Consider the following 16,944-nt stretch of genomic DNA (forward strand, 5'->3'; position numbering starts at 1 on the left):
GGTGAGGGTGGGGATGGGGGGGAGGGGAGTGTGGCGGTGGGGATGGAGGGGAGGGGAGTGTGGGGGTGAGGGTGGGGATGGAGGGGAGGGGTGTGTGAGGGTGGGGATGGAGGGGAGGGGAGTGTGGGGGTGAGGGTGTGGATGGAGGGGAGGGGAGTGTGGGGGTGAGGGTGGAGATGGAGGGGAGGGGAGTGTGGGGGTGAGGGTGGGGATGGGGGGGAGGGGAGTGTGGGGGTGAGGGTGGGGGTGGAGGGGAGTGTGGGGGGTGAGGGTGGGGATGGAGGGGAGGGGAGTGTGGGGGTGAGGGTGTGGATGGAGGAGAGGGGAGTGTGGGAGTGAGGGTGGGGATGGAGGGGAGGGGAGTGTGGGAGTGAGGGTGGGGATGGAGGAGAGGGGAGTGTGGGAGTGAGGGTGGGGATGGAGGGGAGGGGAGTGTGGGGGTGAGGGTGGGGATGGGGGGGAGGGGAGTGTGGGGGTGAGGGTGGGGATGGAGGAGAGGGGAGTGTGGGAGTGAGGGTGGGGATGGGGGGGAGGGGAGTGTGGGGGTGAGGGTGGGGATGGAGGGGAGGGGAGTGTGAGGGTGAGGGTGTGGATGGAGGGGAGGGGAGTGTGAGGGTGAGGGTGTGGATGGAGGGGAGGGGAGTGTGGGAGTGAGGGTGGGGATGGGGGGGAGGGGAGTGTGGGGGTGAGGGTGGGGATGGAGGGGGAGGGGAGTGTGAGGGTGAGGGTGGGGATGGAGGGGAGGGGAGTGTGGGGGTGAGGGTGGGGATGGAGGGAGGGGAGTGTGAGGGTGAGGGTGTGGATGGAGGAGAGGGGAGTGTGGGGGTGAGGGTGGGGATGGGGGGGAGGGGAGTGTGGGGGTGAGGGTGGGGATGGGGGGGAGGGGAGTGTGGGGGTGAGGGTGGGGATGGAGGGGAGGGGAGTGTGGGGGTGAGGGTGGGGATGGAGGGGAGGGGAGTGTGGGGGTGAGGGTGGGGATGGAGGAGAGGGGAGTGTGGGAGTGAGGGTGGGGATGGAGGGGAGGGGAGTGTGGGGGTGAGGGTGGGGATGGAGGGGAGGGGAGTGTGGGGGGTGAGGGTGGGGATGGAGGGGAGGGGAGTGTGGGGGTGAGGGTGGGGATGGAGGAGAGGGGAGTGTGGGAGTGAGGGTGGGGATGGAGGGGAGGGGAGTGTGGGGGTGAGGGTGGGGATGGAGGGGAGGGGGATGGTGTGAGGGTGAGGGTGTGGATGGAGGGGAGGGGAGTGTGAGGGTGAGGGTGTGGATGGAGGGGAGGGAAGTGTGGGGGTGAGGGTGGGGATGGAGGGGAGGGGAGTGTGAGGGTGAGGGTGTGGATGGAGGGGAGGGGAGTGTGAGGGTGAGGGTGTGGATGGAGGGGAGGGGAAGTGTGGGGGTGAGGGTGGGGATGGAGGAGAGGGGAGTGTGGGAGTGAGGGTGGGGATGGAGGGGAGGGGAGTGTGGGAGTGAGGGTGGGGATGGAGGGGAGGGGAGTGTGGGGGTGAGGGTGGGGATGGAGGGGAGGGGAGTGTGGGAGTGAGGGTGGGGATGGAGGGGAGGGGAGTGTGGGAGTGAGGGTGGGGATGGAGGGGAGGGGAGTGTGTGGGTGAGGGTGGGGATGGAGGGGAGGGGAGTGTGTGGGTGAGGGTGGGGATGGAGGGGAGGGGAGTGTGTGGGTGAGGGTGGGGATGGAGGGGAGGGAAGTGTGGGAGTGAGGGTGGGGATGGAGGGGAGGGGAGTGTGGGGGTGAGGGTGGGGATGGAGGGGAGGGGAGTGTGGGAGTGAGGGTGGGGATGGAGGGGAGGGGAGTGTGGGAGTGAGGGTGGGGATGGAGGGGAGGGGAGTGTGAGGGTGAGGGTGTGGATGGAGGGGAGGGGAGTGTGTGGGTGAGGGTGGGGATGGAGGGGAGGGGAGTGTGTGGGTGAGGGTGGGGATGGAGGGGAGGGGAGTGTGTGGGTGAGGGTGGGGATGGAGGGGAGGGGAGTGTGTGGGTGAGGGTGGGGATGGAGGGGGAGGGGAGTGTGTGGGTGAGGGTGGGGGAGCTGACTCCTTCAGCCTGGAGGGAGCCCATTCCAGGCTGATGTCACAGAGCATCTGAATGGTCAGCGGAAATCCGGAAGTTCCCCCCCCCCCCCCCCCCCCCCATGACTCCAGTGGACGAAGGGGATGATCAACTGAAAATTTCAAATCTGAGGTGGGTAGGTCTCTGTAGGGTGAGGATATTGAAGAGATATCAATCAAGGCTGAGACCATGGGTCAGCACTGGGGCTGAATGGCCTCCTCCTGTCCCTATATAGCAGCTCAAGGCGGGAGGGGTGTTTAGGCTAAATGGGCTGCTCCTGTTCATATGTAAGAGGATCAAGAGGGGCAGAATGGCCTGCTCTGGATTCAGTGTAAGCAGTTTGAGGGGCTGAATGGCCCCCTGCACAGTGGTTCAAGGCCAGGCTATTCTGAAGTTGGATCATCATGGGTAAAGCTTGTCTATAAATCACCAGAGAGAGAGCAATGAATTTGTCAGAGAGTTTTTCACAGAGTCTCAGCCTCTGTTTAGTCAGGAACACAGCTTTGCCTGTTGTAGTATTTCTTCAGCACGATGAAGGGTGTCCATACGTTTCCCCTGAGATAGCTCCCTCCTTGTCCTACCCACTCCCCATCTCTTTAACCTCCTTCAGCCCTCAACCCCGTGTACTGTCTGCTCGTTCTGCCCTCTGTCACACAGTTTTAACTCAGCCACTATTGATCGTCACGCTGGCGGAATGCTATCTAAACATTACTGCCTGTTCCTCCTTCATTAACCCTGCCTTTTGACCGAACCTCGGTGAAGTAACTTCAGGCATTAGTGCGGTCTCTTCTGGAGTACTGTGTACAATGCTGGTCATCCTGTCGTGGGAAGGATATTAATAAGTGGGAGAGGGATTGAAAAGGTTTATCAGAATGTTGCTGGGAATTGAAGGTTCGAGTTATAGGGAGAGGCTGGAGCCTTTTTTCACTGGAACGTAGGAGATTCAGGGGTGTCTTTAATAGAGGTTTATAAAACCAGGAGGGTCAATGGGAGTTGTCTGTTCCCTAGGGTGGGGGGTTTGAACACTTGAGGGCACATTTTCAAGGTGAGAGGAGATAAATCTTAAAAAGATATCAGGGACAATGCTTTTACACACAGTGTGGAACAAACGCCCAGAGGAAGTGGTCAATAGGGATACATTTATAATGTTTAAAAGACATTTGGATTAATACATGAATGGGAAACGTTCAGAAGGATATGGGCCAGGAGCAGGCAGGTGGGACAGGTTTAGTTTGGGAACATGGGCTGGTTGGGCTGAAGGGTCTGTTTCCGTGCTGTGTGGCCCCTATAACTTCTTGCAACTCAGTGACAGATTTTAATTGCTCGTGTTTCTGTGAAGCACATTTGTTTTGTGAGGTTTTTAATCCACCTGAATATAAATTGTTGTTGTCGTTCGGCAGACATACTGAGAACCTTCTGAGCCAGCTGCTTCAGGAGCAGTGAGATGTCGCAGAGCGATAGAGAGAGTCCGGCAGATAGAATGGAACCTGAACTCCAGGGTTGGACCTTGGCGGAGGACTCTGAGAGTGACGATGAGCCTGAGTACAAGAAACAGCTGTACAGGCAAGTGGGGGGGTGGGGCAGCGGTACAAACATCCCCATCTCTCAATCATCATCAGATGGTGGGTTGGTTATGGAGCTTAATTCACCAAAGTGTTACCACATCATAGGGCTGCTCTCTTGTGCCTAACACTACAGGCGATTTAGCGCAGTCAGTTCATCTAACCCACACAACTTTGGAGTGTGGGAGGAAACCAGAGCACCCGGAGGAAACCCACACAGACTCGGGGAGAATGTGCAAACTCCACACAGACAGTTGCCTGAGGTGGGAATTGAACCCAGGTCCCTGGTGCTGTGAGGCAGCAGTGCTGACCACTGAGCCACCCCTGTTATTAGGAGAGAGAGAGTGAATGGAGGTGGTTTGATCTGCAGGTCAGCATACCTCAGGCAAGAGAACAGTCCTTCAGGGTAACCTCAGCCAGTGCAGGGATTGAACCCACGCTGTTAGTGTCACTCTGCATCACAGATCAGCCATCCAGCCAACTGAGCTAAACGGACTGCCATCTCTCCCTGTCGAAAGAACACCCCTCTGGTCTGGTAAGACGTGAGTCATAGAGTCTTACAGAATGGAAACAGACCCCAACTCGGACACTCGAAGCTCTGAGCAATGAAGGCAAAAGTATGTGAAATGCTTTCTTAACCACCCCATCGCCATGTGACACAAATGTTCTACCTGAACCCGTAGGTCTGTCTGTTGTACCACACTGCTCAGAGTCCTATCAGTAATTGTATCAGCCCTGCCCTTGTTTCTTCTATCAAAATGCAACACCTTGCCTTTACCAATAGACAATAGGTGCAGGAGTAGGCCATTCAGCCCTTCGAGGCAGCACCAACCATTCAATATGATCATAGCTGATCATCCTCAATCAGTATCCTGTTCCTGCCTTATCCCCATAACCCTTGTTTCTACCATCTTTAGGAGGTCTAGCCATCTCTTTATCAAATTAAAACCAATCTGCCACTCCTCAACCCACTGCCCCATTGGTTGGAGATGTCCCATCTACCTCCTCGGGGGGGGGGGGTGTAAAGAATCCTGTGCCCAGATTCCTCCCTGGAACCCTGGGTCAATATTTATTCCCTTAACCAGTGTCACTAAAACAGAGACACAGACAGGAGTTAGTGGAAAAGCCCGAGCTGAAAGGTGAACTCTGATTCCTCTCCCACAGATGCCGCCTGACCCTGAACCGAAATTGCTGCAAAAGCTCAGCAGGTCTGGCAGCATCTGTGGGAGAGAAATCAGAGTTCACCTTTCAGCTCAGGCTTTTCCAGTAATTCCTGTTTGCACGTCTCGATTTACAACATCCACAGTTCTCTTGGTCACCAAAACGGACTTGGCTTGTCATTAAAACACGCGCACTGTGTGTTTTTGTTTGGGATCTTGCTGTGCACATATTGGTTTGTGCCGTTGCCTGTGTGTCCACAGTGACTCTCTTCACAGCGTGCCTCTCACTGGCCCTTGACACATCCTGGTGTTGAGAAAGGTGCTATACAAATTGGATCATTATTCCCTCTCTGAGCAACCTGCTTGAAAGGGAAGGTGATACCTCCCCCAGTCCCACCACTGTCGCCCTCCCCTCACCAAACCCGCCCTCGCTGACCACCCATCGCCATTGCTCCTTCTGCAGGCCTGTTGAAGATTGCTATGACCCCTTTAAAGGCTGGGTCACTGCTGGATTCGTCCTCCTCCCAGATAACCAGCGAGCAGCCCGTGGGTCAGTGGGGAATCGGGAGGAGTCTCTGGTTTCACGGTGAGGGTCGAACGGTGATAACCTACTGTGGCAAAGCCGTTCTGAAGCCACCAAACGAGTGGAGAATCCAACCCAAAGTCTGGACCTAACGCTCATCTCTCCCCTGAAACAAAGCGAGTGTTTACAATGCCATCCTGTATGCTTTCAGGAGAGTTTATCCTGGAGTTACCTCTGAGAGAAGAAAGATTAACAGCAGGAGAGGGCCATTTGGCCCGGTGAGCGTGCTGCACCAATCAATGTGATGTTTGGCATCAACACTGGTCTCCTGCTTGCTTTCCCTATCCCCTAATTCCAAGCAGATGTGCCAGGCTTAAATGAATTCAGGGACGGAGCAGCAACAGTTTTAGGGCAGCACAGTGGCTCGGTGGTTAGCACTGCTACCTCACGGCGCCAGGGACCAGGGTTCAATTCCAGCCCCAGGTGACTGTCTGTGTGGGGTTTGCACATTCTCTCAGTGTCTGTGTGGGTGTGCTCCCGTTTCCTACCAAAGATGTGCAGGTTAGGGTGGGTAGGCCATGGGAAATGCAGGGGTAGGTCTGGGTGGGATGTTCTCTGGAGGGTCGGTGTGGATTCGATGGGCAGAATGGCCCGCTTTCGCGCTGTAGGGATTCTGCGATTCTAAGCTTCCTTGACGAAACAATTCCAGATATCACAACCCTCTGAGGGGAGAGATTTTGACCCATCTCAGTCGGTAATGGTTAGCCCTTACCCTGAGTCAGTGCCCCATTGTTTTACACTCCCCAGCCCTGGGTAGGGAAGGCGAGTGGTAACTGCCTGTCAAGGTCTACCCCCATCAAAACCTCATGGTCTGGGATTCAAACAGAATACCAGACCATCTTGGAAGGTTCAGAGAGCTCAATCCATTCACAAAAGGTAAGTCTCTCTCTTTCCAATCCCTAGGCGAAAGTGAGGGCTGCAGATGCTGGAAACCAGAGTCTAGATCAGAGTGGTGCTGGAAAAGCACAGCAGGTCAGGCAGCATCTGAGGAGCAGGAATATTGACGTTTCAGGCAAAAGCCCTTATGAAGAAGACATTCCTGATGAAACGTCGATTTTCCTGCTCCTCGGATGCTGCCTGACCTGCTGTGCTTTTCCAGCACCACTCTAATCTAGACTCTTTCCAATCCCAGCTGACTAGATGAATCAAAGTCTCCTGTTGGGTTAAAAGTTCTCCACCCAGCCTCCCGAATGTCCAAGTGGGGATGCCAGTATTCCCTGATAAACCCAACCACAGTTCCACGGGATGGAGCCTGCCTGACATTTTCCTTGTATCTCCATAGCCTCTTCAGTCCCAGCCTGGCTGAGTCCTTCCTTCAGCCATTACCCACAAAGTCAATGACGAGCCGCAGTATTCAGCTGCTCCAGGAGAGTGTGAGAGGTGAGTGACTGCACCCCTCAGGGACTGACCCCTCCTATCAGCATGGGTCTCTTTAAAAGAAAATAGATTCTCACTGTATGGTCATCGCTGGCTGGGCCCAGTATTTACCGCCCTGTCCCTAGTTGCCCCCTTGAGAAGGTGGGGGTGAGCTGCCTTCTTGACCCGCTGCAGTCCATGTGCTGTGGGTAGACCCACAATGCCCTTAGGGAGGGAATTCCAGGATTCTGACCCAGCGACACTGAAGGAACGGCGATATATTTCCAAGTCAGGATTGTGAATGTCTTGGAGGGGAACTTGCAGGGGGTGGTGTTCCCATGTGTCTGCTGCCCTTGTCCTTCTAGATGGAAGTGATTGTGGGTTTGGAAGGTGCTGCCTGAGGATCTTTGGTCAGTTTCTGCAGTGAATCTTGTAGATGGTACACACTGCTGCGACTGAGCATCGGGGGGGAGGGAGGGGGTGTTTGTGGATGTGGGGCCAATCAAGCGACTGCTTTGTCCCTGGATGGTGTTGAGCTTCTTGAGTGTTGTTGGAGCTGCCCCCATCCAGGGCAAGAGGGGAGGATTCCATCACACTCCTGACTGGTGCCTTGTAGATGGCGGACAGGATTTGGGGAGTCAGGAGGGGAGTTACTCACCGCAGTATTCCCAGCCTCTGACCTGCTCTTGGAGCCGCTATGATTCTGCGGTGAGTCCAGTTGATCTTCTGGTCAATGGTATCATCTGTTGCTGTGGGCTTTCAATGATGGTGTTCTCTGGGGTTTATTGTCCTGGATGAGGTGAGGGGTCGTGACCCAGTCTGTTCAAACCCAATCTTCCAGGGAGAAGCTTCCCCGGAAGGTCACATCTCTGAACACGGAGTGTGATGAGGATAAGAGGGTGGAGTCAACAGTGGGGTCTGGTCACTCAGGAGAGTGTCCACAGCGAGTCATCGTGACCTGGGACACACTGCCTGGGAAGCAGACTCAATCCTAACATCCCAAAGGGAATTGGATCGATAAATGAAATGTCTCAAGAGCGAGGGCAGGTGGTGGAGGGCATTGTGGGAATGATAGGAATCTTGGAAATGCTCTTTCAAGGAGCCGTCGCAGGCATGATGGTCAGAATGGCCTCTTGTTTCCATGGTAACAAAGGTTGGGTGAGCAGAGGGGGTTAGTGTGTCGATTGGAGAGCTGTTGCTGCTGGCACAGATTGTTATTGGTTGGTTACTCCAAGATCCTCAATGAGTCAGCTTCACCTGTCGCCTCATTTGTCCCTCCAGGTCACGTGACTGCTGACAATCTGTGGCACACCATCAGAGAAGGTTCCAGAAGGCAGTGGTCCCTGGCCTGCTCACAGCACCTGCAGGTAAAAGAACTGCAAGAGTGAGTATGGGGTGAGGCCATTCAGTCTACTGCTGTTCATCCTACTCCTAACCCGTTGCGATCCACATCATCAGGGAACCTCCCCAACTCGGACCAATCCTGCCTCCTCCTGGAGACATGGACAATTGTTGGGAGTCAGGTCAGTGACCCTCCCCCATACAGACCCCTCCCGACTCACACCCCAAGCCTCTTCCAACACTGAGAAGGCAGCATCCACTTGTTGGATTGTCAGAAAAGACAAACTGTTGATTGGTTTAGCTCCGGACAGATTGTCAGTCACCTGGTCTGAGCAGACACGTGACTCCATGACCAAACCAACATGGCTGCTTTGTCTGAGGCTGCAGTGAGGATCGCTGAGGGCAAAGCAGCCAACGCCAAGCTATCGCCATCAAGACAGGAAAGTCAGAGGTGACATGACACTGGGCTATCGTCCAACAGGTTTATCTGAAACCACAACCTATCAAAGTGAACACCGTCTGACGGAGGGGCAGTGCTCCCAAAGCTCGTGCTTCCAAATGAACCTGTTGGACTGTAACCTAGTGTCACGTGACTTTGGACATTGTCCACCTCAGTCCAACACCGGGTACCTCCACGCTGGAGAGACGCTGGAAAGGCAGCGTTTGATTCCGGTCAGGAACGCCGCCAACCGCCCTTCACCAGGAACCAATGGGAGTGAAGGCCAAGCAAAAGGCACAAAATGGTGACTCGCTGTCCCCTTGCTCACATCTCAGGATTTGGCCAAACAGGCAGCAGCTGAGGCTGGGCAGCGGGCATGGTCGGGGCTGGGCAGACTGCGCACCGTGGTGGAGATGCAGCAAGGCCAAGCCAATGCCATGCTCAGTGCCAACCCACTGGACGACCTGAATGACAGGACAGGCCGAGAGGGGCCCAGGAGGTTCCTACCATCAGGTTTCGTGCCAAATCTGACTGAGGCCCACACCATGGCAACCAAGGTAAAGCTACCGGCTGGGGACGGCACTGTGAGGGGTCAACCACTGGGGGAGACATCACCCAGAGGGTCAGTGCTGAGGGAGTGCCGCACTGTCAGAGGGTCAGTGCTGAGGGAGTGCCGCACTGTCGGAGGGTCAGTGCTGTGGGAGTGGGCACTGTCAGAGGGTCAGTGCTGAGGGAGTGCCGCACTGTCGGAGGGTCAGTGCTGAGGGAGTGGGCACTGTCAGAGGGTCAGTGCTGAGGGAGTGCCGCACTGTCAGAGGGTCAGTGCTGAGGGAGTGCCGCACTGTCGGAGGGTCAGTGCTGAGGGAGCATCAAACTGTCGGAGGGTCAGTGCTGAGAGAGTGCCGCACTGTTGGAGGGTCAGTGCTGAGGGAGTGCCGCACTGTCAGAGGGTCAGTGCTGAGGGAGTGCCGCACTGTCAGAGGGTCAGTGCTGAGGGAGTGCCGCACTGTCGCAGGGTCAGTGCTGAGGGAGTGCCGCACTGTCAGAGGGTCAGTGCTGAGGGAGTGCCGCACTGTCAGAGGGGCAGTGCTGAGAGAGTGCCACACTGTCAGAGGGTCAGTGCTGAGGGAGTGCCGCACTGTCAGAGGGTATGTGCCGAGGGAGTGCTGCACTGTCAGAGAGTCAGTACTGAGGGAGTGCCGCACTGTTGAAGGGTCAGTGCTGAGGGAGTGCCACACTGTCAGAGGGTCAGTACTGAGTGAGCACTGCACTGTCGGAGGGTCAGTACTGAGGGAGTGCCACACTGTCGGAGGGTCAGTACTGAGGGAGTGCCGCACTGTCGGAGGGTCAGTGCTGAGGGAGTGCCGCACTGTCGGAGGGTCAGTGCTGTGGGAGTGGGCACTGTCAGAGGGTCAGTGCTGAGGGAGTGCCGCACTGTCGGAGGCTCAGTGCTGAGGGAGCATCGAACTGTCGGAGGGTCAGTGCTGAGAGAGTGCCGCACTGTCGCAGGGTCAGTGCTGAGGGAGTGCCGCACTGTCGGAGGGTCAGTGCTGAGGGAGCATCAAACTGTCAGAGGGTCAGTGCTGAGAGAGTGCCGCACTGTCGGAGGGTCAGTGCTGAGGGAGTGCCGCACTGTTGAAGGGTCAGTGCTGAGGGAGTGCCACACTGTCAGAGGGTCACTACTGAGTGAGCACTGCACTGTCGGAGGGTCAGTACTGAGGGAGTGCCACACTGTCGGAGGGTCAGTACTGAGGGAGTGCCGCACTGTCGGAGGGTCAGTGCTGAGGGAGTGCCGCACTGTCGGAGGGTCAGTGCTGAGGGAGTGCCGCACTGTCAGAGGGTCAGTGCTGAGGGAGTGCCGCACTGTCAGAGGGTCAGTGCTGAGGGAGTGCCGCACTGTCGCAGGGTCAGTGCTGAGGGAGTGCCGCACTGTCAGAGGGTCAGTGCTGAGGGAGTGCCGCACTGTCAGAGGGTCAGTGCTGAGAGAGTGCCACACTGTCAGAGGGTCAGTGCTGAGGGAGTGCCGCACTGTCAGAGGGTACGTGCCGAGGGAGTGCTGCACTGTCAGAGAGTCAGTACTGAGGGAGTGCCGCACTGTTGAAGGGTCAGTGCTGAGGGAGTGTCGCACTGTCGGAGGGTCAGTGTTGAGGGAGTACTGCAATGTCAGAGGGTCAGTGCTGAGGGAGTGCCACACTGTCAGAGGGTCAGTGCTGAGGGAGTGCCGCACTGTCAGAGGGTCAGTGCTGAGGGAGTGCCGCACTGTCAGAGGGTCAGTGCTGAGGGAGTGGGCACTGTCAGAGGATCAGTACTGAGGGAGTGCCGCACTGTCGGAGGGTCAGTGCTGAGGGAGTGCCGCACTGTCAGAGGGTCAGTGCTGAGGGAGTGCCGCACTGTCGGAGGGTCAGTGCTGTGGGAGTAGGCACTGTCAGAGGGTCAGTGCTGAGGGAGTGGGCACTGTCAGAGGGTCAGTGCTGCACTGTCAGAGGATCAGTGCTGATGGAGTGCCGCACTGTCAGAGGGTCAGTGCTGAGGGAGTGCCGCACTGTCAGAGGGTCAGTGCTGAGGGAGTGCCGCACTGTCAGAGGGTTAGTGCTGAGGGAGTGCCGCACTGTCAGAGGGTCAGTGCTGAGGGAGTGCCGCAGTGTCGGAGGGTCAGTACTGAGTGAGCACTGCACTGTCGGAGGGTCAGTACTGAGGGAGTGCCACACTGTCAGAGGGTCAGTACTGAGTGAGCACTGCACTGTCGGAGGGTCAGTACTGAGGGAGTGCCACACTGTCGGAGGGTCAGTACTGAGGGAGTGCCGCACTGTCAGAGGGTACGTGCCGAGGGAGTGCTGCACTGTCAGAGAGTCAGTACTGAGGGAGTGCCGCACTGTTGGAGGGTCAGTGCTGAGGGAGTGCCGCCCTGTCAGAGGGTCAGTACTGAGGGAGTGCCGCACTGTCGGAGTGTCAGTACTGAGGGAGTGCCGCCCTGTTGGAGGGTCAGTACTGAGGGAGTGCCGCCCTGTCGGAGGGTCAGTACTGAGGGAGTGCTCAATGGCTGTTTCATTTATCTGCTGCACCTGAAAGAACATCAGAATGTTGAAATGTTGTGGGAGTGAACTGGGAAATCGCATCTTTTTGCTTGATAGAATATATCTCAAGATCTTTTGAATCTGTCCATGTGGTGAATGAGGACAACTGTCGTTGTCCAGGAGGGAATTTATTGGTGTTTCTTTTGAGGCACTTTCACACACACAGGATGGGAGAGGTTTGGAACCATTTTCCACAAACAGCAGGGAATGCTGCATCAGTTGTTAAATTTTAAATCTGAGATAAAGATTTTTTGTTAAACACGGGTGTATGGGTCAAAGGCAGTTGTATTGAGTTAGGGCCATGATCTCACTGAATGGTGGGACAAGCTCGAGGGGCTGAGTGGCCTCCTTCTGTTCCTATGATCTTATTTCTCAGCCCATTTCCCCACATCCACAGGAACTCAACAGAGAACAGAAATGTGAAAAGAGACTACAGCAGCAACCGACCCCAGCTCCACACGGACTGAGATGGGACGGGAAACCCTGTCGGTAAGAAACTGGGACAGGATCCTCTGGGTCAGATTCACTAACTTCCCCAACCCAAGAAACTAGGATAACATCAAGGTCAGTTCGTCAACTTTCACTTCAATATTAAAGCTGGCCCTGTCTTGGGAGTATTTGACGGCAACGGTGTAGAGGGAGTTTTACTCTCTCACTAAGCCCCTGTCCTGGGAGTGTTTGATTGGGGAGTGTAGAGGAATCTTTACTCTGTCTCTAACCCCGTGCTGTCCTCTCCTGGGAGTGTTTGATGGGGGGATAGTGTAGAGAGAGCTTTACTCTGTCTTGCACCCCGTATCCTGGGAGGGTTTGATGAGAGACAGTGTAGAAGGAGCTTTACTCAGTATCTAACCCACTGTCCTGGGAACGATTGATAGGGACAGTGTAGAGGAAGTTTTACTCTGTCTCTAACCCCCTATCCTGGGAGTGATTGATGGGAGACAGTGTGGAGGGAACTTTACCCTGTATCTAACCCTGAACCCTGACAGGGTTTGATGGGGGACAGTATAAAGGGAGCTTTACTCTGCCTCTAACCTCATGCTGTCCCTGTCTTGAGAGTGATTGATGGGGAACAGTGTAGAGGGAGTTTTACTCTGTATCTAAGCCCCTGTCCTGGGAGTGATTGATGGGGAACAGTGTAGAGGAAGTTTTACTCTGTAATTAAGCCCCTGTCCTGGGAGTGATTGATGGGGAACAGTGTAGAGAAGTTTTACTCTGTATCTAAGCCCCTGTCCTGGGAGTGATTGATGGGGAACAGTTTAGAGGGAGTTTTACTCTGTATCTAAGCCCCTGTCCTGGGAGTGATTGATGGGGAACAGTGTAGAGGGAGTTTTACTCTGTATCTAAGCCCCTGTCCTGGGAGTGATTGATGGGGAACAGTGTAGAGGGAGTTTTACTCTGTATCTAAGCCCCTGTCCTGGGAGTGATTGATGGGGAACAGTGTAGAGGGAGTTTTACTCTGTATCTAAGCCCCTGTCCTGGGAGTGATTGATGGGGAACAGTGTTTTACTCTGTATCTAAGCCCCTGTCCTGGGAGTGATTGATGGGGAACAGTGTAGAGGCAGTTTTACTCTGTATCTAAGCCCCTGTCCTGGGAGTGATTGATGGGGATGGTGTGAATTCTCTGACCTACAGCTTCCTGACGGATGAGGATGTTTCCGCCGTTGAACATTCCACGTGGTGGAGACACTTAAACGGAGAGAGAGAGCTGGAACCCCCATCAGCGATGACAACCCAATTCTCCTTAAAAGACGCATTTCCAAGAAACTCCGAAAAATTCTGGCCTTCAATTTATGTCTGTCTCATTAAAGAGCATTAGTCTGAGTTCTGGTGGTGTTGATCCACACTCACTCCCTTGTCTTACTGGGGATGGGCATCATCAGATAGTTCCAAGTCTCGGTGCAAACAGTGTTTGAGTGTTAACCCTTGAATATCGGAATGAGTCTGAATTATATAGACAGTGATGATGTAGTGGAGCCGGTGTTGGACTGGGGTGGACAGGGTCAGAAGTCAGATGACACCAGCTTATAGTCTGACAGATTTATTTGAAGTGACCAGCTTTGAGAGCACTGTTCCCTCATCAGGTGATGCACAAGGGGGTAGTGCTCTGAAAGCTTGTGATGACAAATAAACCTGTTGGACTATAACCTAGTGTCATCTGACTTCTGCCTTTGAATATTGGAATGGCTCTGAATCTTATTGACAATTTTATCATGATTTCACTCTCTTCCCTGTCAGGAAACTGTCCCCATGGTGGGTTTGATGTAGTGCTGTTTAGTGGAATGAGACAGTGAGCCAGAATAGAATCACTTTTGACTTTTGCTCTGTCGTAGAGACTGCCACGAGGCTTAAAACCAGGTGTCTGGTGCAGTTTTACCAGCTTTTCAATCAGAGAAAACAGGAAGTTTGAATCGTTGAAAAGTTGTGGCACAGAAAGAGGCTATTCAGCCCATCCCTAATTGCCTCGAGGGCATGAGCCAAAAGCAAGCCTCACCACGCATTCAAATCGAAGCCTTCAATCCTTAGGCCGGTGGGGTTTAAAATCAGTGAAAATAACTTTGCAAAGAGAGACCAAACTCTGCAGTAGTTTCATAAGTAGATACCCCACCGGTGTGTTCCAAGATGGAACATTTCGTGTGCGATAAAAGCTGAGGGTGACCCCCCCCCCAACCCCCTGAGAATGAGAAGTGAAACACCCAAAGAGGAGAGCCTCTCCCTCAACTCTGGGTAAAGAGGGCGGAAAGTGCTGTCACCTGCTTCTTAACAACTTCTGGTGGTTAAATAAAACAAATCACTGACACTCACTTTAAGATCAACAAGTAACAACTTACTTTATTGAACTCTAACAGTGAACAAATTAACTATTAACAAACCAAATAAAACCCATTTAGCTACAAACCATTCCCAAATAAAACAAAGTTCTAGTGGTATGCTGTTCCAATAAATATAAGTCCCACTCATATAACCAAAAAATAGAATTTAGACTCTTGAAATTACAGCCAGGTTACATGCCTTCCAGAATGTTCTAGGCCTTCTTCTGTTGGGAATTCTGTCAGGAGCCCCCTTTCCTCTAAGTCTTTGTCATTGGCTCGTTGTTAGTTATAGACATAGAGGAGGCTGTGAGAGCCAGTGATTTGAGAAAGCGAAAGAGAGAATAAGAAAGAGAGAGAGAGACACTAACAGAGCAAGAGTGAGAGAGAGAGAGCAGATGGCAGCTTGCTTTGGGGTCTTTATCCAACTGCTGCCTTCTTTTATATCCTTGATGACATATCAATATTTCTTACAATAGGATTGATCTTAGTGAGTTTTGAGAAGATTTGTAGCTCAGGTTGAGGTTCTGGATGTAGGTTTGCTCACTGAGCTGGAAGGTTCATTTTCAGACGTTTCGTCACCCTCCTAGGTAACATCTTCAGTGAGCCTCTGGATGAAGCACTGCTGATGATTCCTGCTTTCTATTTATAAGTTTGGGTTTCTTTGGGTTGGTGATGTCATTTCCTATGGTGATATCATTTCCTGTTCTTTTTCTCAGGGGATGGTAGATGGGGTCTAACTCGATGTGTTTGTTGATAGAGTTCCGGTTGGAATGCCATGCATCTAGGAATTCTCGTGCGTGTCTCTGTTTGGCTTGTCCTAGGATGGATGTGTTGTCCAGCGGTGTCCTTCCTCTTTGACTGGGACAACACATCCATCCTAGGACAAGCCAAACAGAGACACGCATGAGAATTCCTAGAAGCATGGCATTCCAACTGGAACTCTATCAACAAACACATCGACTTGGACATGATTTACCACCCCCTGAGAAAAAGAACAGGAAATGACATCACCATAAGAAATGACCCCACCACAGGAAATGACATCGCCAACCCAAAGAAACCCAAAATTACAATAGAAAGCAGGAATAATCAGCAGTGCTTCATCCAGAGACTCACTGAAGATGTTACCTAGGAGGGTGACAAAACGTCTGAAAATGAACCTTCCAGCTCAGCGAGCAAACATACACCCAGGATTGATCCCATGTTGTCAAACCCATCAGATTTAAATTTAATAGTTTTTTGGTACCTCAGTGTCTGGTTCAAGTTGATTGGCCAAATTCAGAAGTCTGTTGTATTTGTAAAAACTGTTGCTTGGCCTGCTAACTATATCGCCTTTCGATATAAAATATCTCAGTTCAGGCTCTCTGTATCCGTGCATTTTAAATCTCGAAGCACAAAGGAATGCACCATCTCTTAAATGCAATGCTTTTGTCCACTTTGCAATTTTACAATTTCACAAACACCAAATTCTAACTTCCTGTCTCCCAATCTACAACTACTCTCGCCAACTTCGCAACATCCGAACAGAGTAAACCTCAGAACCAGGTGGTTCCAACACTGTGAAGGAATACCGTTTTGATGCTCTTCATGATCATTGTCTAGAGGCAGGGGCTGGGTCCCAGGCAGGACCTGCTTCAGGTGAATTTTCTATGGCCCAGGAGGTTGGTGTTTGACTCCTATATGTGACTGTTCAGGGAGGTGATGATCTCGTGGTAATACCACAGGCCTGTTCACCCAGAGACCCAGGTAATGTTCCAGGGATCCGGGTTCAAATCCTACCACGGCAGATGGTGGAATTTGGAATTCAACAAAAAATCTGGAATTTTGAGTCTGATCTGACCATGGAAAAACCCATCTACATCACTAATGTCCTTCAGGGAAGGAATCTGCCATCCTTACCTGGTCTGGCCTACATGTGACTCCAGACCCACAGCAATGGGGTTCACTCTGAACAATAAATGCTGGCTGATTCTGTGATTGCATTTTTTTAAAAAATTGACAATGTGGTATCAAGGAGCCTAAGCAAACCCGGAATCAATGGGAATCAGGGGGCAAACTCTCCACTGGTTGGAGTCATACCTGGCACATGGGAAGATGGTTGTGGTTGGTGGAGGGTCAGTCATCTCAGCTCCAGGACATCTCTGCAGGAGTCCCTCAGGGGAGGGTCCTAGACCCAACCGTCTCCAGCTGCTTCATCAATGACCTTCCCTCCATCATTAGGTCAGAAGTGGGGATGGTCACCGATGATTGCACAATGTTCAGGACCATTCACATCTCCTCAGATACTGAAGCATTCTGTGTTCAAATACAGCAAGATCTGGACAATGTCCAGGCTTAGGCTGACAAGTGGCAAGTAACATTTGTGCCCCATAATGACCAGGCAATGACCAACTCTTACACGAGGGAAACTAAACTTCACTTCTTGACATTCAATGGTGTTACCATCACTGAATCTCGCACTGTCAACATCTGAGGATTACCATTGACCAGAAACTCAACTAGACCAGCCAGTTAAATACTATGGGTACAAGAGCAGGGCAGAGTATAGGAAACGTGACACAAT

General features: G+C 53.1%; 1 protein-coding gene across 1 annotated transcript; it reads left to right on the forward strand.

The window, feature by feature from the left end:
- The first annotated feature begins 2,689 nt into the window (after positions 1 to 2,689).
- On the forward strand, positions 2,690 to 13,392 carry LOC140483563 (uncharacterized). The gene is made up of 7 exons (XM_072581774.1): positions 2,690 to 2,947; positions 3,457 to 3,619; positions 6,644 to 6,741; positions 7,999 to 8,084; positions 8,833 to 9,054; positions 11,969 to 12,060; positions 13,204 to 13,392. The coding sequence occupies exons 2-7, from the start codon at positions 3,501 to 3,503 to the stop codon at positions 13,385 to 13,387; spliced, it is 801 nt and encodes a 266-aa protein (XP_072437875.1). The 5' UTR covers positions 2,690 to 2,947; positions 3,457 to 3,500; the 3' UTR covers positions 13,388 to 13,392.
- Positions 13,393 to 16,944: the final 3,552 nt, after the last annotated feature.

This window comes from Chiloscyllium punctatum, chromosome 12, assembly GCF_047496795.1.
Source record: "Chiloscyllium punctatum isolate Juve2018m chromosome 12, sChiPun1.3, whole genome shotgun sequence".
NCBI lineage: Eukaryota > Metazoa > Chordata > Chondrichthyes > Orectolobiformes > Hemiscylliidae > Chiloscyllium > Chiloscyllium punctatum.